We start from the raw sequence: 26,395 nt of genomic DNA, 5'->3' as shown, positions 1-26,395 counted from the left end.
AAATCGATACAAGTAAACTAAGAAACCCACTCATAAAGCAACGCCTGACAGATGAAATGAATAACCGCATAATGAATGATAAAGAACAAATCCAGCAAAATACTGAAACAGAGACAAAATGGTTACTAATAAAGACAGAAATAGATAAATGTTAAAAAGAAATTCTTACACCAACCAGATACAAAAAGAAACAATGGATGACGGAGGAAATCGTAGATTTAATGGAAGAAAGACGTCAACATAAAAACAAAGATAGTCAGATGTACAAAACTGTGGATAAACAAGTAAAATCCAAAATTAAGCAGACTAAAGAACAATGGTTAAAAGAACAATGCGCAGAAATAGAAGAACACCAGAAAAGACATGATAATTTTAACACACATAAGAAAATTAAGGAATTAACTCAGAACAACAGAAAAAGAAAACCGGGAATACTAAAAGATACAGATGGGAAAGTTGTGTTTAGTACCAACGAAAAATTAAAGAGATGAACAGAATACATAAATGAATTGTTCAAAGACAATAGAATAGAGCAGATGGAAGTTCAAGTAGAAGATGATACGATTTTAAAGATATTAAAAGAAGAAATTAAATTGGCATTAAAAAACAGCAAAAATGGTAAAGCAGTAGGTCCAGAGCAAACCCCAGTAGAAAGCTTAAAATGCATAAATGATGAAACCTTAGACATTATCGTAGACTTGTTTAACACAGTGTACAAAACAGGAAACATACCAAAACAATGGTTGCTCTCAACCTTTTGTGCTATCCCTAAAAATACAAACGCTAAAGATTGCAGTGAATACAGAACAATATCATTAAAAAGTCACATTCTCAAATTATTCTTGAAAATAATACATGGTCGTATAAATAAAAAACTGGAAGAAGGAATAGATAATAGTCAGTTTGGGTTCAGAAACGGACTAGGAACCAGAGAGGCGTTATTTGCTTTTAATGTGTTAGCTCAAAGATGCATGGACATGAATGTGGATGTGCATGTTTGTTAAGTTGATTTTGAGAAAGCTTTTGACAAAGTAAGACATGAAAAATTAGTCCAAATTCAAGGGACTTACGAATAATAACAAACCGTTACTGGAATCAAAGAGCACAAATTGTAATAGATAACGAACCCAGTCCAGAAATTGAAATCAGGAGAGGAGTTCGGCAGGGATGTATTATGTCCCCATTACTCTTTAATGCATATAGTGAAGCCATTTTTGAAGAAGCATTGCTATCTCAAACTGAAGGAATAATAATTAACGGAAGATCTATTAACAACATAAGATATGCAGATGACACCGTGATTATGGAAAGCTCTGCTGAACAACACCAACTACTACTAAACAAAACAAACAATTTCTGTGAAGAATATGGACTAAAAATGAATATAAAAAAGACCAAATACATGATAACTAAGAAAACATACATACAAACAAGCATACATTTGGGAAATATACCGATAGAAAGGGTTGATAGATACAAATACCTAGGAACCTGGATTTCAGAGAAAAATGATCAAACAACAGAAATAAGGACCAGGATAAAAATAGCAAGAAATGCGTTTGCAAAAATGAAAACAGTTCTCTGCAACAAAGACCTTAGCTTAGAACTGAGAGTAAGAGCTGTGTGATGCTAAGTGTTCTCGATCCTACAATATGGACTTGAAAGCTGGACATTAAAGCAATAACACATAAATAAGCTACAGTCATTTGAAATGTGGTGTTACAGAAGGATGCTTAGAATAGCATGAACACAGAGGAAAACGAACACGAAAGTACTGCGAGAAATGGATAAAGAATGCGAAATAATAAACACAATAAAAATAAGAAAGATAAAATATCTGGGACACGTAATGACGGGACTGCGATATGAAATGCTAAGACTGATAATACAGGGAAAGATAAGAGGCGGAAGGAGTATAGGAAAAAGGAGAGTATCATGGTTAAAGAATTTAACAGACTGGTTTAGATGCAGTTCTATAGAACTCTTTAGAACAGCGGTGGATAGAGTAAAGATAGTGATGATGATATCCAACCTCCGATTAGGAGACGGCACTTAAAGAAGAAGAAGAAGAAAGCATTTGACATGGTCAAATTAAAGGACGTTATCCATTTATTTTACGCAAGAGAGGTACCTCTAAGAATAATTAAACCCATCGAAAATATCTACCAGAACAACACAATAGTAAAAGTAGAAGAAGAACTAACTGGTCTAATTGAAGTTGGCAATATATGTCTGAATCCCGCATATAAAAAAAAATTGATTAATAGCAAGCTGAAAATTTGTTAATACCTTAAGGGTGTCTAGTCGGATAAACTTTGATATATGGGAACACTGTAACAGGGACAGTTTTAATTGTGGAACAGGTTAAAAATTTGGAACGGTCAGACCACGAAAACGGCACATTTATTTTGTCCGACAGAACAGACTTAAACTCTCCGAACAGAGATTAAACTCTCATGCAAAAATCAGACTGCTATTTATCACCGGTCATAATTCCTGTCATTTGACATATTCTACATGTTCCACTCATTAAAACGCCCATTTGGTGATAAATAGCAGTCTGATTTTTGCATGAGAGTTTAATCTCTGTTCGAAGAGTTTAAGTCTGTTCTATCGGACAAAATACGTGTGCCGTTTTCGTGGTCTGATCGCTCCAAATTTTTAACCTGTTCCACAATTAAAACTTCCCCTGTTCCAGTGTTCCCATATATCAAAGTTTGTCCGACTATTAATATACCCTTAAGCTATTAACAAATTTTCAGCTTGCTATTAATCAACTTTTTTTCATACGCGGGATCCAGACCTAATAGGATAAGACTGATCATGGATGAAATAATAAGAAAGTCAGAATAAAACAAGGATACCAAATGGGAGAAAAACAACTTAAAATAATCTGACAAAGTAAGTTATTAATCGAAGTAGCACAGAAAACGACAATAAATATCGTCCCCATATCACCAGATTGAAAACAGGTGGAATACTTTCTTTGGTTACATTTCCTGAGATTTTCAAAATTTATAAATCATGCAAGATGCCGAGGAAATTAAGATGAGAGAATTTTAAATAATTCACAACTGCGTGGTAAAAGTTCCAACAAGAAAAAATCCTTAATACTCAAACAAAAAGTAAATGAATTAAAAATGTATAAATATTCTAAATTTCTTTGCAACACGAAAATGCAGCAGCTGCATAATACTATGGTCAAATCTGAGAGTGCAGGAAATTTTTCGTGTTGCAAAGAAATTGAGAATGTTTATGCATTTTTAATTCATTTACTCTTTTGTTTGAGTATTAAGGAATCTTTCTTGTTGGAGCTTTTACCACGATGAGCAGATGAGTTGTGAATTATTTAAAATTCTCTCATCTTAATTTCCTCGGCATCCTGCATAATTTATATATTTTGAAAATCTCAGGAGGTGTAACCAAAGAAAGTATTCCACCTGTTGTCAATCTGGTGGTATGGAGACTATATTTATTGTCGTTTTCTGTGCTACTTCGATTGATAACTTACTTTGTTTTTCGGTAGATGGCCTTAGTTCATCCGTGACATTTCTTTCTTTGCAGTTCGGAAAGGCCTAAAGTGTGGTACGTGGAAGAATCTGAGAGAAGAGGATATGGGACTACTGATGAGGAGAAATAACCCCGTAACCGGTATAGACTCTTAGTGCACTCTCAGATTTGAACATAGTATTATGCAGCTGCTGCATTTTCGTGTTGCAAAGAAATTGAGAATGTTTATACATTTTTAATTCATTTACTCTTTTGTTTGAGTATTAAGGAATCTTTCTTGTTGGAGCTTTTACCACGCTGAGCAGATGAGTTGTGAATTATTTAAAATTCTCTCATCTTTATTTCTACGGCATCCTGCATGATTTATAAATTTTGAAAATCTCAGGAGGTGTAACCAAAGAAAGTATTCCACCTGTTGTCAATCTGGTGGTATGGAGACGATATTTATGGTCGTTTTCTGTGCTACTTCGATTGATAACTTACTTTGTTTTTCGGTAGATAGCCCTAGTTCATCCGTGACATTTCTTTCTTTGCAATTCGGAAAGGCCTAAAGTGTGGTACGTGGAAGAATCTGAGAGAAGAGGATATGGGACTACTGATGAGGAGAAACAACCCCGAAACCAGTATAGACTCTTCCTGCACTCTCAGATTTGACCATAATATTATGGAGCTGCTGCATTTTCGTGTTGCAAAGAAATTGAGAATGTTTATACATTTTTAAAATAATCTGCTATGCAGACAACGCAATACTAATCTCTCAAAGTGAAGATGATTTACAACGTAAGCTGCACCAATTTATTACAACCGGTAGAAAATTTAACATGTTAATTTCCCCAAAAAAGACTAAATGCATGGTTATAACAGCAAATCTAATAAGGTGTAAATTAGAGCTGCAGGGTCAGATAATGGAACAAGTCATGGAGTTTAATTATCTAGGAATCACAATATCTAGCTACGGAAAGCTCGAAACAGAAGTGGAATATTAGGTGAATAAAGCAAACAGAGCCGCAGTCCTTTGAAAGGACATACCGAACATGTGGAGGTGGTTAGGAGAATGCCAACTAACCTGTACATTGAAAACATTTTAGAAGATCATGTTTGCCATTTGCAAGCCATATTGGATATGACATATTGGTGCTAATGCACGTCTTTCTATCGCTAGAATAGTGAATACTTACCTTAATAAGATTCAATTTAAAGATTATATTGGCCACCACATAGCCCATATGAGATTTAAATTAGATTATAGCATTTATCTTCTTCTTCACGTGCCATACCAGAATTATCCGACGTTGGCGATCACCATTGCGAAGGCTTCTCGATCTTCTGCAATATGGAATAATTGTCCTGCATTTAATATCTGAGTCCATTCACGAATGTTTTTTAACCAAGAAACTTGTTTTCTTCCTACACCTCTACGGCCCTTTATTTTGCCTTTAAGGATCATTTGTGATATTTGATATCGACTTCCCTTCACTATATGTCCCAGATAAGACATTTTTCGATATTTAACAGTCTTTAGAATAGAAATATGCTTTATTGTCACTGAAAATACAAATTTTATGGACAAAGCTTAATTAAAGTCAGAAAAAAATAAATAAATAATATCTAACAATAACAATAACAAATACGATTTTCTGAAATTTGATAAATCGTCAATATAAAAAAAAATATACATAAATACAAAATATAAGTTAATAAAGTAAAGAAAAAAAAACAAAATCGATATATTGCAACAATTTATAGAAATTGCAAAGTGAATATACAATAAAGTAAACTATTTATAGACATAGGAACTAATAAGTTTAAGCTGCTGCATGTGACACCCAAGTATAGATAAGTTTGGTTACTTGTACATTACTGTAATTTCTTAGTTAGTCATTAAGAAACTCTTCTACTGAATAATATGGTCTTGTAGATAGATGAGCTTTTGTCATTTTACGGAACTTGGGGAAAGATGTTGCAGATTTGAGTTGTAAAGGAAGATGGTTTTATAGTTTTTTTGCGGAATATAATATAGATTTCTTTACTAACTCAGAGGACGGGATCGGTAAATAGACATCAAAATTTGAATTTCTGGTGGAGTAGTCATGACGAGGCCTTGCTGGAAAGACATGCATGTGTTTACGAATTAAGCAAACAGTTTCTAAAATATATAAAGATGCAAGGGTTAAAATGCCGTGATCTTTGAAGTAACTTCTGCAATGTGTTGTTCTTCTGAGGCCAAACAGGTACCTTATTGCTCTCTTTTGTAATTTAAAAATAACATCTAACTGGGCAGCTGTACTAGAACCCCAAAAAGGAAGACCATATCGAAGATGAGACTCGAACAAAGAAAAATATGTTAGTTTAGAAGATGCTAAATTGAGTTCTTTCGAAACAGATCTTATAGCATAGCAGGCTGAGGCGAGTTTCTTACTTAACACATCGATATGAAGGGACCATTTGAGGTTGCTGTCTAAAAAAATACCAAGAAATTTTACAGAATCAACGGTAGAGATCTGGCTGTTATTAACAAGCAGGGGTTGAAGAGCACTTTTATAGGATAATGCTACTGTCTTATCCACGTTAAAAGAGAGTAAATTAGAGTCAGACCAGGTTTTTATCGTAAGCAAATCAGAAGTTATAGTTGCATGAAGAGATGCAATAGTTGAGTTGCTCCAAGTGATACTGGTATCATCAGCAAAAAGAAAAATTTTTCCATCGATTTTTAAGTTAGTGATGTCATTTATAAAGATAAGGAACAGTAGAGGACCCAATACTGAACCTTGTGGTACTCCACATACAATGTTTTTGAGACTAGAGTCAGTATCATTTGCTCTAACTAGTTGTTTCCTATTATTCAAGTAAGACTGGATATAAGAAATACCTCGAATCCCATAGAAATTTAGTTTTTTAATCAAAATGTCGTGATTTACACAATCAAAAGCTTTGGCATAGTCACAGAAAACAGTGGCAGTATAAAAATTATTGTTTAGTGCTCGGTAAACCTCATGAAATACAGAAAACAAGGCATCAGTGGTACATTTATTAGTTAAAAAGCCGAACTGATTTTGGGATAAGATGTTGTTATTAATGAGAAAGGACATAAGACGGGTTTTTATGAGTCTCTCAATAATTTTTGAAAGTACCGGTAGTAAGGCAATAGGTCTATAGTTGCAAGCATTAGATTTTTCACCACCCTTATGAAGGGGAATAATAATGGCTATCTTTAGGCACTCTGGGAATTTGCCTCTTTCAAAGGAATCATTAATTAGTGAGACGAGGTTTTCCAACACATTTTCTGTGAGATTTGAGAAGATTTTTATGGATAGTCCATCAGTACTACAGGATGATTTGCTTTTGATACTATTGATAGTTTGGATCAGTTCAGATATATCGATTGGTCTTAAAAAGAATGAATTCGAGAACACTCCTGAATTGGGGAGATAGGAAATGGGATCTTTTTGTGGCAAAATAGTAGAAGTTATATTTTTACTCACATTAACGAAATATTCGTTTAGATTTTCCGGGTCTGGAAGGGCAAATGTTTGAACTGCGTGAGTTCTATTTCGAAGATCGTTTATTATGGACCAAGTTTCTTTTGCAACACTTTTAGAGCTTTCCATACGATTTTGATAGTAGGCTTTTTTAGCTGATTTGATGAGCTTTAGATAGGTTACCCTGTACTTGGTGATATATTGAGTGACAGAGACGTTGGTAGCAAATTTCTTGATATACAATAGTGAGCGCATATTTTTGGCTGATATGCGAATACCTTTTGTAGCCCAGGGTTTGCGATGTTTTGGCTTAATTGAAATTAAAGGAAATGCCTTATTGAAGATAAAGACAATCTTTTCTATAAAATCGTTGAAATTATAGTCCACGTCCGCAGAAGGAAAATGCCACTCAGAAGTTAAGCATAAATTTTGAAATTTATGAAAATTCCGAGCGGAAAAAATCCTACCTAAACGTCGGGTTTTCGAGGAGGGTTTGCTGAAGATGTCAAACTTCTTAAATACTGCTTCATGATCTGATAATCCCGCATTAATAATTGTAGAGCAGACATCAAGGGGTGAGAAATCTGAGACAATATAGTCAATTATGGTAGATGAAGTTTTTGTAATCCATGTAGGAGAATTAACGTGCATAGAGAGACCATATGATTCAAATATGTTGACCAAGGACATTTGGGTAGCACAAGCAGCATCATAATTAATGTTGAAGTCCCCGCATAGAATTTTTCTGCTTCTATGAGGCAAGTCATCTAACAAATTTAGCAGGTTCTGAAAAAATAGTTCCACAGGGGAGTCAGGTGATCTATAGATGCAAATAATGTAAAGATTAAGATTTTTATTATAAACTAGGGAAAACTCAAAGAAGGCTTCATTTAACAGAAAGTCATATTTTGTAATCAGAGAAAAATCATTATTTCTAGAAAGAATTAGGGTGCCTCCATGAGCTGAACTTGGACGATCATACCTAGCAATTGTGGTATATTTTTCTACAAAAAAAGGCTCGTTGACTTCAAGCCAGTGCTCTGTAACCGCAACTATCGGGGGAAATCCTAATTCTTTCAGAAACAAAAATAATTCGTCAGTTTTATTTCTTATAGAACGGATATTAATCAGAACCATACTAAAGTTGTCATCACTAAAATTATTCGAGGTTTCTAGTTCCTCAGAACACGTCGTGTTATTTAAAAATTTCGTCTTGGAGAGCTAGCTACTTTAGCAGTTCTCTATCTTTGTTGACCTTCCTTAGTACTTTTTCATTAGTTTTTCTTGCTATCCAGGGTATCTTCAGCATCCGCCTATGAATCCACATTTCCAATGCTTCAATTCTGTTCATGATCGATACATTTAACGTCCACACTTCTGCACTATACAAAAGTACGAACCAAACATAGCACTTGATCATTCTTTGTCTTAGTTCTAAACTGAGATGATTATTGTAAAGGAATGACTTCATTTTCATAAAAGTAGTTTTAGTCATTGCTATTCTACGTTTTATTTCTATGTCTGGATCTAGTTGGTCCGTTATCACAGTTCCCAAATATGTAATTTTGTGAACTTTCTATAGCATTTATATGACACTTAAAAACATCGCATTCGGAGAAGAAATCATATTCCTATGATACTGGGGGATGGGGAGACGGATGGCAGCACAAAACATTTCATTTCACATGCATATGCAATATTTTTGTCTGTGAGTATAGTTAGTTATGTTTATTTTAAGGGACATACAAACCTGAGTCTAATATCTCCTTACAATTTCTAAAAGCATTACCATCTGCCATACCAAAATATGCGGATTTGTTAAATGTTGATGAGGGTTCTAAAAAAAGTTTAATATGTTTTATAATTATTATAATCACATTTTACTAAAAAATATTATATCACTATAAAAAAATATCAGATCAAGTATAGACGAAAAATACATGTTAGCTTAGCTTATGTTTTCTTTGGTATTAAGATAGAGAAAGAAAAGGAGAGAGAGACATGAATAAAGATTTAATGAATATTTGACCCTACTTAAATGGCTTAACCAACAATATAATAATTCTTATTCCAACAGTCCAACACAATAGGCCAGACATTTAATTTATCATATCAAGACCAATCTAAGAGATTGAAAGCAGCTATAAAAAAAGACTATTTCTCAAAATATATTAAAACATCCAAATTTACTTCTGTCTAATTCTTATTCACTTTTGAATATCAGTACTAAGTCATGAGCGAGTGCAAGGCATTGTGGTTTTCGTTGACACAAAATCTTGTCCTATAATTCCGGATTCCTTATGATGACAATTATTTTAGGAAATATGCTGACCAGCAGTGATGACAGTAGATTCGCTTGTCGGACCCCCTAACTGAATTTTAATTTATCTGTTTCTTTGCCATATATTTTAACAATATTCTATGTTTCTCTGACTGCCACTTTTATCATTTTTAGTATTTTTTTACTGATTTCCATTTTACGTAGTGTCTTCTATATTTATTTACGTTTTACTCTGTCAAAAGCTTGTTTAAAGTGGAATAATAGGGCCCCTGTAGATTTTCCATATTCGTAGCTTTCGGGTTGTATTTCGGCCAACAGTAAAATTTGATGATGAATGTAAGACGTATTAGAGAAATTACTTACCCTCTATTTTTTCTTGCACAACATGGTTTTTCTGATCATTCCTTAGATATTCGCCACATATCTGAAAATGATTATTTATGTAAGTGTGGTAATAATTATAATAACAAAACATACATTAAAACACAAACTCTGATTCGATTATTCTGATCGCCTAAGGAGATAGAAATTTAAAACGACCGGAAACGTGTACATAATTTTTGATCATGCAGAGAAGACATTCTACAGGAAACTTAAAAGCTTAGAAGTATATAAAGTGTCCACATCAACGAGAACCTGAGAAATATACAGGTAAATTGCATAGAGGAAACCAGTAAGAGAATAAAAATGGCCATTGCCAAAACGGACGAAATATTAGCAAGTAAAATTAAAATAAATCCCAAAAACGAATGTGGGCCATTGATTATGTACTATAGAAAGGAACTACAACGTTAACGGGGTTTTATTATTTCATATGGTAAATGAATCTCTATGTATGAAAAAACCGAGGAGTGCTACCATTCAAGGGGTGCGTTTTTGAGAAATGGGTGAAATAGTCCCTGGGCACAAGTTACATTAGGGTGAGTTCTATGCACTTTTGGTACAAACACGTCTACATAAAAATTGTTTCTGGTTAAATTTTCTATCTAAATATAACTTTTTAAAGTCAAAGTTACATTTTACAAAAATATATATTCAAAAGAAAAAGCACAAAGAAACCCAAAAGAAAAAAATTTTGTTTTTTGTCCCATAACTTTTGTCCACGGGGATATAGGTATAGACATTGCTTCACAGAAAAAAAAAACTTACATATTCTCTCTTTAAAATGATGTTTGGTAGAGGTCATTAGGGTTTATAGTTTTCGAAATATGATTTTTCAAATTTCGCCACTCACAGCAATTTTGGGCAATTTTCCTTGTTATTTCGCAAATATTGTTCTGTAACTTTTTTCTACGTAACTTTAGGTACATGTAATGGTACATGTAAGAGGAATAGAAATCAATTACCTTTAAAACGCTCTACTGTATGATGTTGTACGACTTCTTTTAAAGAAGTTATCTTTTTCATGATTTTATACTTTTAACGAGTTTTTATATTTTTTACGATTATTTTATAAATTTCCCATTATAACTTTTTTTTCTACATTTAGGTATATATTATCAAATAAAAAAGAAAGCTTATTCTGTTTACTTTAAAATGGTGTATTATAAAAAATTCTAGAATTATTTTTGAATAAGATATGCTTTTTCAAAATGTAATAAGTACTTGCAACGATTTTTGATTTTAGGATTATTTTTTAAATTTCTCTTTATAACTTTTTTACGTGATTGTGTGTTATGATTGAATCTTCTTATTTATAGGTAATACTTTGAATCCACTTGACTCGGTCGGGCAAACTTTAAAATATTGATTAATTCCAATATTTACTGTCAAAGCTCCTGCACCACAAGCTTTGCTTGAAAAAATAGCATGTAAATATACCAAAGGATGTACAAAAACCTGCGGTTGTAGGAAGATAGGAATTAGTTGTTCAATATTCTGCAAAGGGTGCATGTGTATGGGTACTAATTGTGGGAACTCTAAGATAACTGAGGTGTCAGAGGAAGATGTTGAAGCTAATGCTAACGAAGAGATGGAACTTGATTTTGAAAATTTTTTTAAATGTCAACGTTTAAATAATTTTAACTAAAGTGATGTTTTCTAAGACTAATGTTAATGTAATTTTTGTAAAATAAATCATTTTAAATAATACAGGTAAAAAAATATCAAAGAATCACTCGGTTTCCATTATTTAAATATACATGATACACCATTCTAAAGAACAGAAAGTAAGCCCTCTTTATTGAGCAATATATAGTATATTCATGTACAAGAAAAAAAAGTTATAATGAGAAATTTAAAAAATAATCCGAAAATCAAAAATCGTTGCAAGTACTTATTACATTTTGAAAAATAATATCTTATTCAAAAATAATCCTAGAATTTTTTGTAATACATATGTATGTTTGAATGTTTTTTGTGTTAAAAGTTTAAAACCTTAAAAAATCATAATATCTTTAAAAAAAGTCGTACAACGTTATACAGTAGACCATTTTAAAGGTAATTTATTTCTATTCCTATTACGTGTACCATTGCATATACCTAAATGTACCGTAGAAAAAAGTTACAGAACAATATTTGTGAAATAACAAGGAAAATTGCCCAAAATTGCTGTGAGTGGCGAACTTTGAAAAATCATATTTCGAAAACTATAAATCCTAATTACCTCTACTACACAACATTTCAAAGAAGAAATACGTAGGTTGTTTTTCTGTAAAGCAATGTATATACCTACATCCTCGTGGAAAAAAGTTATGGGATAAAAAGCTAAATTGCTTTCTTTTGGGTTTCTTTGTGCTTTTTCTTTTGAATATATTTTTGTAAAAATAGTATCATTGACTTTAAAAAGTGATATTTAGATAGGAAATTTAACCAGGAACATATTTTATGTAGGTATGTTTGTACCAAAAGTGCATAGAACTCACCCTAATGTAACCTGTGCCCAGGAACTAATTCACCCATTTCTCAAAAACGCACCCCTTTAAATGGTAGCACTTCACGGTTTTTTCATATATAGATGTCCATTGACTATTTGAAATAATAAAACCCCGTTAACGTTGTAGTTCCTTTTAACTATCTTATTTTGAATATAATCAATAGCCTAATGGATGAAGGAACAGATACTTGAGCTAATGGAGTAACGCCGACAATACAAAATTCATCAGAACTACATAAACGCAAATAAACCTAAATTACGATAAAAGTAGGCATTAAAACCGCAAAGGAGACCTGGATGAAAGAACGTGGTAAATAATTAGAATCACTACAAGAAGAGGGGTATAGCTTTGGTCTACAAAAAAATGTTAAAGATATAATTTCACGTATATACAAGAAACACCACGAAACCCGCCTAAAAATGAACAAGGGGCTACATACATATCCAGGAAGAACTAGTTAAAATTTGGACAGATTTATGCTTTGTCCCTCTTTGCAAACAATAGACCGAAGCTGCCAACTACTATCCAACCCACAGAAACTTTGTCCGGTCCTCCCATTATTCGTGCCGAGGTGGAGTATGCTATAAAAGTAGCAAAACTAGACAACAAAAGCTGCAGGGACCAACTAAAGGCTAAAATCATCATATTCCTTAAATATTTAAAAAGCGTTTGACACCGTAAAACACGATGCGATGATAAAAATGCTACACAAAGCTCATATTGATTAGCCTTCCGATGACCACTTTTTTTGTTACACGGATGACCAAGGGGGGAGGGGGGAATGACCCCAGGTCAAAAATATTAACAAAAAAATAAAGTTTTTTTTTTATTTTTAATTTTTTATTTGGAATGGACTTTATGTCATTCAGCCAGTCACAACATGAGTATTAGTGTCATGTGTAGTGTGTATGTTGAGTAAGTGTCTTGTTACTTTGCAAAGTCGTCGTCGTTAGCGTAAAACTACTTGTAATTACACACAATAGACGCTATCTTACTAAACATCAACTTCAGAATATATTTTTTATTCGTAAAATATAGGGATTTTTTTTTTATTTCAAAATATGAGGATATCTAGAATGATATTAAAGTCAAATAAAAAAATAATGAGTTAAAAATTAAAAATACTTTTGAATTTATTAAAGAAAAACCTACGCTGGGGTCACAATTTCCTCAGCTTGGTCATCCGAAGGTTAGAAAGATATAAGAGTTATCCGGAAACTCTAGTGGAATCAAAAAGCACGCACGAGTGAGGCTGAACAAATCAACGAACAACGAGGAATTTAAAATATTAAGAGGGGTGCAACAGGGGTGTATTTTGTGTCTTGTGCTGTTCAACTTCTATGTGGAGAATGTTTTTGCAAAGGCACTTGAAGACACTGGCTGTGGCATAAAAGTCAACAGGTACTCAATAAATAACATTCGTTACGTCGACGCGCGACGACATCGCGATAATAACAGATAACGAAAATGATATGCAGTGGGTGCTAAATGGCAATGCTGGAAAAAATAAATGCCTGGCAGTAAGAAAGGGCGCACTTTTATGCGTACAATTGCAAGTAGACAATGTTCTAATCGAGCAAGTGAAAACATTTAAATACTTAAGAATGATGGTGAATGACCAATGGTCAATGGGATCCTCAATAAGAAATAAAATGACGTAACGAATAAGCAAGACAAGATTTTATTAAATTTCCTTCAATCTCCGCTACAGAATGGTTAAGTGCTATGTATGGTTCATATTTTTATACGGCATGGAGACATGGACGTTGAAAATATCTTCCATTGATAAGCCTTCGAAGTGTGGACCTTGCAAAGAATATTCCGCATACCATAGACAGATAGGGTGAGAAACAAGGAAGTCTTAAGATGAGCAAATACTGAGAGAGAATTGCTTAACTTAATCAAGGAACGAAAAACTGCATACCTGTGCCATATCCTAAGAGAGGAAAAATACGTAATCCCTCAACTAATCAGCCAAGGAAAAACTGAGGGCAAGAGAGGAGAGAAGAACTGGACAGGCGTTAATAACACTTTTTCATGCCGCACAGGCATGGCGAACAGGCGAACTTTTTCATGCCGCAAAATACAGACGTCTGACCGTAAGATAATTCCCCAACGCACTATAGGTGCTCGGCAAGAAGAACGAAACTTAATACCACCATGCCAAAAAATTCATGAGTTTTGGGAAAATAAACTTTAATGAAGATGATCGGATTGAAGATACGACGAACACCTCTTAACACACCAGTAGCATTAACACCCTAGTAACATTCCTTACGAATCCTTCACCACTGAAAAAATCTCTAAGATTCATGAGCGTTAAATACGTGTTAGCATGTGTGAGTAGTTGTAATCGTGCGTTATCAACGCGGGTTAAGCGCTTGTCATGTGAAAGTGCCCTAAAAATCGACTGGTCTCGACGTTTATAATTAAAAAAAAAGGACAGAAATAGTTTTATTCCAAAAGAGGTTTCCACCCTATATATTCCTGGAATATGGAATATTAAATAATAATTACTAAATGAGAAAGAAATGAAGAAAATATGAAAGACGCGTGAATAACACATACTTGGAAACAGAAAAAAAAACTGTTTTTCTGGGACTGAAAACCAACAGTCTGTAAAAAAGTCTAAGGGCCAATTTCTCATATCGAATTCAACTCCAGTTTAACCTGAACTTTTAGTGAACGTCAGTTTAAATTAAAAATCGTCTTTCCCAATTCACATTCAACCGATGGCAGTCTACGTTCAACTTGAACGATGGAATTCGGCCGTTCAAAGATTTCAGAACCCAGTTCAGATGATTCCATGGATTATGCATGCGTTGTATTAACACGTAACGCTGTCATAATATAAATATAACCTATTTTATTATATTAAGCCTAACGATAAACGATAACATTATTTTCGTTTTTGTTACATTTATTTATAATTATCAAAATGACTATTTGACTATAAATTATTTAACTTTAACTTTATTCAAAACCAGCAGGCCCGGCGCCAGGAATGGGCGAACTGGGCGGCTGCCAGGGCGGCAAATTCAGAGGCGGCAAATTTTAGAGGACAACCAATTTTTGAAATTGAAGAAATAATAACTTATATTTTTAATATTATAAAAAATCAATATTATGAACAAGAGCGGCAACAATGCAACTATAAAAACGAGAATTAAGTAAGTGAAACAATAACAATTGCATGGTTCGGAATTGCAATTCGAAGGAAAATCGACAACACCGCTTTCTTCTTCATCGAATAAAAATAGTAGGATCAGAACTAAACTAAATTCACTTGAAGTTAACTTTACTGAAAATGGATATAATAATTAGAAACATATAGCTGACGCTTTGTCCAGCCACGCTAAGTCTCCAGCTCATCTACAGTCACAGCGACAGAGGGTAGAACTAGCAATTAGACTAGAATCGGGCAAAATCATAGATGAAGAAACACAAAAAGTTCTAAATTCAGAAACTGGTCATTGGAAAAATGTAATACAACGACTTATATCAATAATACAGTTCTTAGTACATCAGTGTCATCCAATGAGGGGCGATTCTGATAAACATTTTCATCAAAACAATGGTAATGATTCTGTGTTACAAGAGCACATTAGGAGACTAAGTTATGGGAGTAACGAGCAGTATCACTACTTGGGAAAACGTATTCAAAAAGAAATTATTCAGCTTCTCCATAACCAAATCAAAAATAAAATTTTAAACTCTTTGAAATCAGCACAGTATTATAGCATAATTTTAGATTGTATATCTGATATTGCTGGGGTGGAACAGATGACTACTGTTGCACATTTTGTCGATTTAGGTTCTTGTTCACAAAATGTTAAAATTGAAGAACATTTTCTTGGATTTGTGCCTGTAGTGGAAACCACTAGCTTGGGAGTTACAGAGACCCAGAATGAACTGGGAATACCTTTGGAAGATATGAGAGGACAAGGGTATGATAATGGGGCAAGCATGGAAGAGAAGAACTTGGGAGTTCAAAACAGAATTTTGAAAATGACTCCTAGAGCATTTTGTCTCTCATGTTCTAGCCATTCACTTAACTTAGTCGTGAACGATGCTGCTAAAATCTCACAGTTTGCAGTTCCTTCCTTTTCCTTAGTGACAAAATTTACAACTTTTTCTCAGCATCTATTCATCGTTGGACTATGCTGAAAAATCATATTTCTAGCCTAACATTGAAACCTTTGTCCGAAACTATATGGGAAAGTAGAATAATTGATGCAATTGCTCCCATTAGATACCAAATTGAAGAAATTTACGATGCTCTTGTAGAAATCACTGTGAATAAAAACAACGATAAAATGGTTGCTCATGAGGCAAGCTGTTTGGCAAATCAAATCCGTGATTTTACTTTTCTTTGCTCTGTGGTAATATGACATGACAGTTTACTTCACATCAACGTATCCGCATATGCAGAGAATTGATATGGAAGCGTATCAAGCTATTAGTTTATTAGAAAAATCGGAATTTCATTTTAAGTCCCTCGGAAGTAATTAAAAATTCCAGAGCAATTTGAGAGACGCAAAAGGGCTTATCAAAGTTAGAAATTGAGAATCCGAAAAGGAGGCTGAAGATGTAAGTATGGACCTAGATCCAGAGACACGATATAAAGTTGACTTCTATTTAAAAATTATAGACACAACCGTTAATGCATTAAGTGATATATTTCAGCAAATTAAGAGCCATGGTAAAATTTTTGAGTTTTTGGGTATACCAAGGGGGAGGGGCGGCGGTCGCGATCTTGCCCAGGGCGGCAAAATCCCTAGGGCCGGGACTGAAAACCAGCATAAAAAAGGTCGTACAAAATGGCGATAGTTTTTTACCTTTTACCATCTATTGGCATTTCTCGAAAGCTGTAGAACGTGCGCTAACAATGAGAAATGCATTCCAAACAAAACCGAAGTTCACCGGTGAACCTCGGTCAACTGAATCATAGATTAACGCAGGTATGAGAAATCGACCATAAGAACAATAAAGAAAATTTTAAAAATATTTATTAATATGACCGGTGTTACCTTTTTTTAGAAAAAATTGGGATTTTTTCTGGTAAAAGTATCTATTTTTATACAAAAAAAAATAATCAAAAATATAACACATGTCATTACTTACCGAGAGAATAAGACTTGCTATTACGGCTAAACCCATATATTTGGTAGATACGGACATTTTACAATTTGTGTTTGTTTAATTTTAATAATACAGCCTTTATTTATATTCGAATATTTATACAGATTACCTTTTATAGGGAAAAAGATTAAATGTGATAAATTAGAAAATATTATTAAACCGATTACAAGCTTAGAAAACTATAAAATAAATGTTTACAAAAACACTATGTTGAAAATTTGTATTAGGTATAGAGATTAGGTATTTAAGAGTTGCGACAATATTTATTGCGATTTAATGCGACACCATTTTTTTAATGAACCCACAATAAGCCATTGCTTTTAGAAAATACTTGAAAATACTAAAAAAATTTAAGGATTGGTTAATGGTTAACTCCCAAAAGAGTTAATTACAGGTGTATTAGATTATGTTTATGCCATTTGCTACTCACGGGATTTCTTAGAAGTGTAATCGGTTGATACTTTTTTGTGCTAAGATTAAGAAAGTCAAAAAAAATATGAGCCATGTCTCTCGGATTTATCCGAGATCAGCTGCTCTAAGAGCTTCGCAAAATGAGTTTCCAGCTGAATTCTTAATTTGGTCGGACCATCTACTTGGTGATCGTCATCCTGATCTTCTGCCCGGAATAACTGTTTCCAGAAACAAATAATCCCTTCAAACTATCGTCACCTCTGCGAACCACGTGACCGAAGAATTGCAGAATTCATTGCAGACATATTGTGGACAGGCTTTTTTTAAATCTCGAGTTGGTTTAGAATGGAAACGTTTGTCCTGTGAGCTGTCCAAGATATGCGCAACATTCTTCTTCAGCACCATATCTTAAAGGCATCAATTTTTTGGCGCTCGCTTGCGCGAAGAGTCCAAGTGTCTGTCTCGTATAAAAATATTGAGTATTAGTCCAGGAACCAAAGCTTTTCACCTCGCAATTTTTACAGAATAGATCGAGTTGCTTGAAAATTTGAGAATAAGTATGGCAGAGAGTATAGTAGAGTAAGTATTGAGAAAAAATGGCATTTTTCACCAAACTAGAAAAACCCTTATTCGCTTTTAACTCCAGTGTTTTAAAAACTAATCATTTTAACTCATTCAAGCTTCTAGAATCTATTAATAATACATAAATAAAAAATAATGAGTAAGGCCAATGACTAAAAACACCACTAACTTACATTATTATCCTTCCAATTGGATTTCTCCTTTTTTTCCCAAAACATATATTGATTTTTTAACCGTAACTTTTTTATTTTTTATCTTAGAAAGTTTGGTAAAATAAATTTTGTAAGATTTTGCAAGATCTATAAGATTATTAATATTAAATCTTTTTAAAATCCTCAGTCGCAAAAAGAGGTGACTTTGAAAGGGTTGGTAAAGGTGGTTTTTGCATGTTATTACAAGTTTTAATTGTCAATGGCTCACTCAATTTTTACCACAGAAAAAATTGTTTCAAACCATGTTCTTGGGAATTAAATAAGCTACAATTTTATATTTAAACATTTTTGCGTATCGCTAACGCTAGCCTTTCTATTCTGAAGAAAAAGCCATTTTTTCCAAACTACAAAAATTGGTTAATCGCTTTTAACTCCATTTTTTTTTAAATAATCAATCTAAGCCGGTCAAACTTCTATTAACAATACAGAAATAAGGAATACCAAATAATCTCAATGGCGAATTTTAATAAGGATGGTGATTATGAGGTTGCTTCCGATCACTTTTTTGCTGAAAAAATTAGAGACTGGCATTCTTTTCATTATAAGTCACTTAATTCTTGAGCTAGATAGTTTTTTTTTTATTTATAGAGATAGACATTCTTAAACACTTTAAATTAGTTTAAACAAGTTACCCTCGAAAAATGCATAGTTTTCCCGTTTTTGGCTTTGAAACTACAATATTTAGCATTTGATGAAGAAGAGCTAACATATAATAAAGTATAGCTCTATTACTATTGGTTTTAAAGAAAATGAAAAAAGACGGTTTTGTTTATTTTTTCCAAAGGTATATTTTTGTTAAATAAAGTTGTTTTGATAAAACGAAAACTTTTGGAGTTATTAGCAGAAATTATATTAAAAACATTGATATTTTTAATATAAAACTAACACTTTCATAGCGAATAAAGCGAAAAATATTAATTTTATAAAAAAAATGTATAGAACGTTTTTTGCTTAGAATGAATATTTTTACCAAGTTTTGCGGTCAAGATATCATAAAAAATTTACACCCACGAGATGGGGTGGCAACCACCGCCCATGGTAAAAGCGCCTTTCGGCATCATATAGATTTTGATCCTTGGACTATCCAATAGTTATTTTCAAATTTTCAAGAAAATCGATCCATTCTGTAAAAATTGCGAGATTTTGTACTATTTTAAGCTTCGGTAGGTACTTGGACTATATTACTATATAACTAATGATAACAAATCAAAACACGATGCAAAAAAATCAAGAATGCCTAAATAATAGATATCATTAAACACATAATTTCATGGAACGCACACTGAAAGTTACGCCATACTTTTGTATAAAACTATCAATCCTATTTAGGTTTCCAGTGGCACGAAAATGCAAATGTTTAAAGAAAAATACTCACAATTTTTGTGGTTATCGGTAAACACAACAAGTAGGTAATCTCTTACATTATCATTACAACGATTAATAGACCATAAATAGCAACAGAATGGTTAAAATTAGGAATTTTTTGGAATTGCCCAAACCTCAGAGTTGAATTATTTATGCTGCTATTTTTTAATTTTAATGTTAAAACAATTCGGAGTAAGTAATTAAGAGTAAGAGGCAAGCTAACTAAATAAGATATGCATAAGATATCTAACAAAAGAAGTAATGAAAAATATAATTTTTATATTGGTAAGGTCATTATTTAACCTACCTCAGTAGCTAGTTTCAACTGCCTTGGGTCTGGATGGTTTACTTATTTCTAGGTCTAACCTGATGATGGACTGATTAGTCCCAAACCGTTTGTTTGTGATGTACTTGTTAGATACCTACTTTGAGTCCAACTTGAATCTTTTTTAGAAACAATTTTTAAATAAATTATATACCATCTACAAGTGAGGATTTTTATTTCTTTAGTAATTTTTATTATGGTATACAGCCAATGAGAGGGATTCATTCCTTTTTATATAATTTTTATACTTTGGTCTTCATCTTCTTCACGTGCCTTCTCCACGATGTAGGTTGGAAATCATTTTCATCATAATCCTTATCTTTGAGGTCGCATAATGGAAAAATAATATTTTCTATTGAATTGCCTGCGAACCCTGCTCTGAGATTTTTCAACCAGGACATTTTTCTTCGTTATATGCTTCGTTTACGTTGAATTTTCGTCCAGGGTAATAAGGATTTTCCCAAATCACTCAAAGATCCAGGTAGCTGACTACTTTTTTAGTTAATGTAGTCCTATAGGAAGAAAACCTACCTGTTTCTACCTAGACTTCGCGTCCGTTTTATAATTAACCATTTAGCAAAAATCGCGATTTTTTCGATTTTTTTCACTTCATTTAAAAGCTAAATAGTTGACAATAAATTACAAAATTCATCTTTCTAGAACATTGAAAAACCTTCAAAATGCCGATTTTTGAAAGTTAAAAAGTTAATTTGTTGCTACGCAAACTGCTAAATAAGTGAAAATTATTATTTGTTAATAAGTTTTACTAAACCTAACTTAGAACTTTAGTGTTCCACTTAAAGTTGGGTATTGGCGTACTTAACAAACCTTTAAAATTTGAGACCGATCCATTAATTAGTTTAGGAGTTATTCTATTTGTTAATCCCAGAGACCTTTATTTTGCAATAAGATAAGACAGAAAATAATGAAGAGAGGGCAATTCTAAGTATGCCAAGTGAAAGTAGAAGAGTGATGTTATCAAAATGTATTAAAAAAAGATAAAAGAAATAATTGATATAGTCAAGAATCTAATGCCAAGTTTTTGAAATTTTGTAGTTTATAAACGTTTAGAATAACTTTAAAAATATTGTCCGTAGAAAAAATATTTTTATATATTCGAAAAGATAGTATTTTAAAACGAATTTTCAATTAAAAAAATTTAGCCTGGGTTCATTTGGGACAATGTTAGCCCTATGTTTTTTTTAATTCACAGCTAATTTGTTTATAATAATTAAGGAATCTCATTAATGCCATTTTAAAGAATGGGATTTGCACAAACATTGTACCTTCACAGCACTCTCTACAATTTTTCAAAAATGTAGTTCAAACGATTACTAACGTAATTTCAAACGTTATAACGAAAAAATAATTTCAAACGAATATAATTTTCTGTATCTCCCGATCAACTCAATGGATTTTTATCTTTATTTTTTTAATTTGTATGTAATTTCTACGTACATTACACATATGCAATTTGTTTATAAATTTATTAATTAATAAATAGTCTAATTTGTTTAAACAATTTTTGAAAAAATATTTTTTTACAAAAATCTATTTTTTTAATTAGAGTAGATATCATTAATGGTCATAGAAAAAGTTAAAGTACACTTTAATTAATAAATGATTTTTATTAGATAATTATTTATTGAATATATAGGCTACTGATTATGTATTTTAGAAAGGAACTACAACGTTAACGGGGTTTCATTGTATCATATAGTCAATGGACCTCTAAATATGAAAAAACCCCGGAGTGCTACCATTTAAAGGGGTGCGTTTTTGAGAAAGGGGTGAATTAGTCCCTAGACACAGGGCGAATTAGGGTGAGTTCTATGCACTTTTGTTACAAACACCTCTACAGGAAAATTGTTCTAGGTTAAATTTACTATCGAAATATCACATTTTAAAGTCAAAAGTATTTTTTTTTACAAAAATATATTCAAAAGAAAGCAAGAAAAAAACACGAAAGAGAGCAATCTTGTTTTTTGCCCCATAACTTTTTTCCACGGGGATATAGGTATAGGCATTGCTCCAGCTAAAAATAATTTTCGTCCTTTCTCTTTAAAATGACGTTTGGTAAAAGTTTCTAGGCTTTATAATTTCCGAAATATGAATATTTCAAAGTTCCCCGCTCACAGCATTTTTTGGCCATTTTCACCATTATTTCGCAAACATTCTTCTGTAACTTTTTTCTACGTAGATTTAGGTATTCGCAATGTCACATTTAATAGGAAGAAAAGTCAATCACCTTTAAAATGGTCTATTGTAGAAGGCTGTATAATTATTTTTAAGCAAGATATAGTTATTCAAAATTTTATACATTTAACGATTCTTGATATATTTTACGATTATTTTTAAATTTCTTATTATAAATTTTTATTGTATATTTAGGTATATACATTGTGCAATAAAAAATAAAGCTTATTTTCTTTACTACGAAATGATACATTGTAAAAAATTTTAGGACTATCTTTAAACAAGAAATAATTTTTCAAAATGTGACATATACACATGCAATAGGTCCCACTAAATGTGAACCTATGAAAAACTTTTTTATTATAAACTTTTTGAAAAAAATTATTGTTTATAAAATGCTCTACATAGTCTAAAACTTAAGATGCAATCATCAGATATAAAATTTTAATAATAGTATACGAGGTATGTTAAAAAATATGAAATTCGCTCAAGAGTAAAGTACCTTTATATTTCACAATATCGAAAAGTGTTATTAAGAAAAGATATTTGGAATTAAAAATTATGATATAATATACAATTATATCCTAATTGAAACAAATTAAAAAATTTAAAATTTTTCTCACGTTACGGATACTCTTGGATATACATATTACTGATATCTTGTTTAAAAATAGTCCTAGAATTTTTTGCAATATACCATTTTAAAGTAAAGAAAATAAGCTTTTTTATTCCACAATGTATATACCTAAATGTAGAAGAAGAAAAGTCATAATGAGGAATTTAAAAAATAATCCTAAAAAATATCAAAAATCATTAAAAGTATAAAACCTTGAAAAATCATAACTTGCGTAAAAATAGTCGCATAACCCTATACAATAGACCATTTTAAAAGTAATTGACTTCTCTTTCTACTAAATGCACCATTGTGTATACCTAGAAATGCGTAGAACAGAGTTACAGAAGAATGTTTGCGAAATAATGGGGAAAATGGCCCAAAAATGCTGTGAGCTGCGAAATTTGAAAAATCCTATTTCGGAAAATGTAAATCCTAGAGACTTCTACTGAACATCTTTTTATAGAGAAAGGATGAGAATTATTTTTTGCTGAAGAAATGCCTATACCTATATCCCCGTGGAAAAATGTTATGGGGCCAAAAACAAAATTGCTTTTTTTCGTGTTTTTTCTTGCTTTTCTTTTGAATATATATTTGTAAAAAAATATTTTTGACTTTAAAATGTGATATTTTGATAGTAAATTTAACCTGGAACAATTTTCCTGTAGACTTGTTTGTACCAAAAGTTCATAGAACTCAGCCTAATTTACCCTGTGCCTAGGGACTAATTCATCCCTTTCTCAAAAACGCACCAATTTAAATGGTAGCACTCCGCGGTTTTTTCAAATTTAGAGGTCCATTGACCATATGAGTCAATAAAATCCCGTTAACGTTGTAGTTCCTTTTAGCTCTCTTATTTTGAACATTATCAATAGCCTAATAGTCTATTTATTAAAGTAGGTATACCTTAATTTTTCTATGACTAATAACGATAGTATGATTAAAATCATGGATTTTGGGGAAACATTTATTTTTTCAAAAATTGTTTAAACAAATTAGACTGTTTATTAATTAATAAATGTCTGGACAAATTGCATATTTGTAATGTACAGAAACATTGCATACAAATTAAAAAACAGAAACAAAAAACAGAAAAAAAAAGATCAAAATATATTTAGTAGATACCGAGATATAGAAAATGATATTAGTTTTAAGTTGCCTTTTTTAGTTTTTGAACTCGTGCATTTGTCGGCTCCCAGCTCCCACTCCACTTACCACGACTAGCCACCACTTGAACTACATTTTTAAAAATTCCTGTAAAATTCCAGCTTTTCTAATATGTAAAATGATTTTTTCTATGGACAATATTTTTTAAGTTATTCTAAATGTTTATAAATTACAAAATTTCACAAATGTGGCATTAGGATTTTTGACTATATTAGATTATTTTTTAATTTTTTTTTAGTGCATTTTGATAACATCAGTTTTCTACTTTCATTTGGCATACGCAGAATTGCCCTATCTTCATTCTTTTCTGTCTTATGTTATTGCAAAACAAGGTTCCTGGGATAAACAATTAGATTAACTCTTAAACTGATTAATGGATCGGTCTCAAATTTTGAGGGTTTGTTAAGTACCCCAATACCCAACTTTGGGTGAAACACTAAAGTTCTAAGGTATTTTTAGTAAAATTTATTAACAAATTACGATTTTCACTTATTTTGCAGTTTGCGTAGCAACAAATTAGCTTTTTAACTTTCAAAAACCGGCATTTTGAAGGTTTTTTAATCTTCTAAAAAATTAAATTTTGTAATTTTATGTCAACTATTTAGCTTCGGAATGGGGTGCAAAAAATCAAAAAATCGCGATTTTTGCACTAAATTGTTAATAATTAAAAAACGGACGCGAACTCTAGGCAGTAAAGAGGTAGGTTTTCTTCCTATAGGTCAACAATAACTAAAAAAGTAGTCAGCTACCTGGATCTTTGAGTGTCCCGATCATGATCTATTTCTGGCCTATTACCCTGGAGTATTTACATTATTAACACCACTGTAGAATATTGTACTTTTTTCACCGTGGGTGAAATATATTTCACACATTTTGAAGTTTTCCTTCACCCATGTTCACCTGAACCTGGAACAGGAGACAATTTTGCAAGCTGCAATGAATACCTACATCTGGGAATAAACCTAACAATTACAGGAAGAAAATATTGAAGAAATGGTAGTAAAGGGAAAAGCGATGAGAGGAGCACTGAATTCAGTACTGAGGCAAAAAATATAAGAACAGAAAATAAAGAATGAATTTACCACACAATATTAAAACCTGTATTAACTTATCGAGCTTAACCCCTTCGGTACGGTGATGCACCCGTGTGCATCATGCTTGACTGTCCGCTCAGTACGGTGATGCACACGGGTGTATCATGAGTTTTCGTTAGAAATATACGGTGGTGCCACCATCTGCATCATATTTCAGGTATTTTTGTTCGATCCGAATTACCTTATTCAAATATAAAAGTGGGAAAACCACGCCCAAAAGTCGGTAATATCCAGAAGGAGATTAGATTTAGTTAATTTGATTGGTGATAAGGTTGTTCGGATGTTTGACTGATGGGATTGTGTGGGAGGTGAAGTTACTCTGCTGCTGTTTACAACTTACCTTACTATCCCTTGCAAGATAATTCGGATGGAATTTCCCAGATTAGAAGACTGGGACGATATCAAACACAAATAATCTGGGGAATTCCATCCGAATTATCTTGTTTGCCTTTTTTAATAATTTGTTTTTAAAATGGTATTTTATGGATAAAATTTAATTTAACTCACATACTATGTAGAATAATAAAGTTAATAAAAATAGTCTTATTTCTAAAACTAGTGTTATTATTACATTAACTTTAATTAGTTGTAGTGTGATACTGTATTTTAACCGACCGCGCTCAAAGCCGCTCGGTAAGCGCTCGAACCCGTATATAGGAGCAGGAGCCGACTTGTCGAATGACGGTACGGCACGAAGGGGTTAAGTGTGGCAATTAACCAGTAAGTTCAACGTCAAATTTCTAGTCACTGAGATGGATTTTTTAGGTCAGTAAGAAGATTTATACTAGAACACATAAGAAACGACGACATTAGACAACATAGAAATAACAATCATAGATGGAATCGAAATACAAGAGCTAGTATGGTACGGACACATTAGATGAATAGATGAAAGAAGACCCCACAGAAAAACGAAAACGAGAAAGACCAGCAACCACATGGATAAAGGGCATTGTAGCGTTCCGCTACGTTTACGAGTAGCCACTCCCGACAACCGTAATAATTAACATCGAATAACAAAAAGTTACCTTACGATCGAGGTAGGAAAATGAAAACAGAATTAGTGCTAGCTAACCAACGACTTAAGAAGGTCAAATACAGACAAATATGTGTTGGAGAAAAAACGGCAGATGTCATACATA

At 32.4% G+C, this 26,395-nt stretch overlaps 1 protein-coding gene across 1 annotated transcript in view; it reads right to left on the bottom strand.

The window, feature by feature from the left end:
• LOC126890409 (fibrinogen C domain-containing protein 1-B-like) overlaps nt 1-17,442 on the bottom strand; it is a 29,770-nt gene extending 12,328 nt beyond the window's left edge. Inside the window, exons 1-3 of the mRNA XM_050659314.1 lie at nt 17,271-17,442; nt 9,634-9,694; nt 8,740-8,826 (exon numbers count right to left, since the gene is read on the bottom strand). Coding sequence (XP_050515271.1) covers nt 8,740-8,826; nt 9,634-9,694; nt 17,271-17,327 — 205 coding nt within the window. The 5' untranslated portion in view covers nt 17,328-17,442. The remainder of the gene's footprint in view (nt 1-8,739; nt 8,827-9,633; nt 9,695-17,270) is intronic.
• Nucleotides 17,443-26,395: the final 8,953 nt, after the last annotated feature.

Source organism: Diabrotica virgifera, chromosome 8 (assembly GCF_917563875.1).
Source record: "Diabrotica virgifera virgifera chromosome 8, PGI_DIABVI_V3a".
NCBI lineage: Eukaryota > Metazoa > Arthropoda > Insecta > Coleoptera > Chrysomelidae > Diabrotica > Diabrotica virgifera.
Note: the sequence above shows the minus strand (reverse complement) of the source record. Positions and strands in the feature narration are given on the sequence as shown.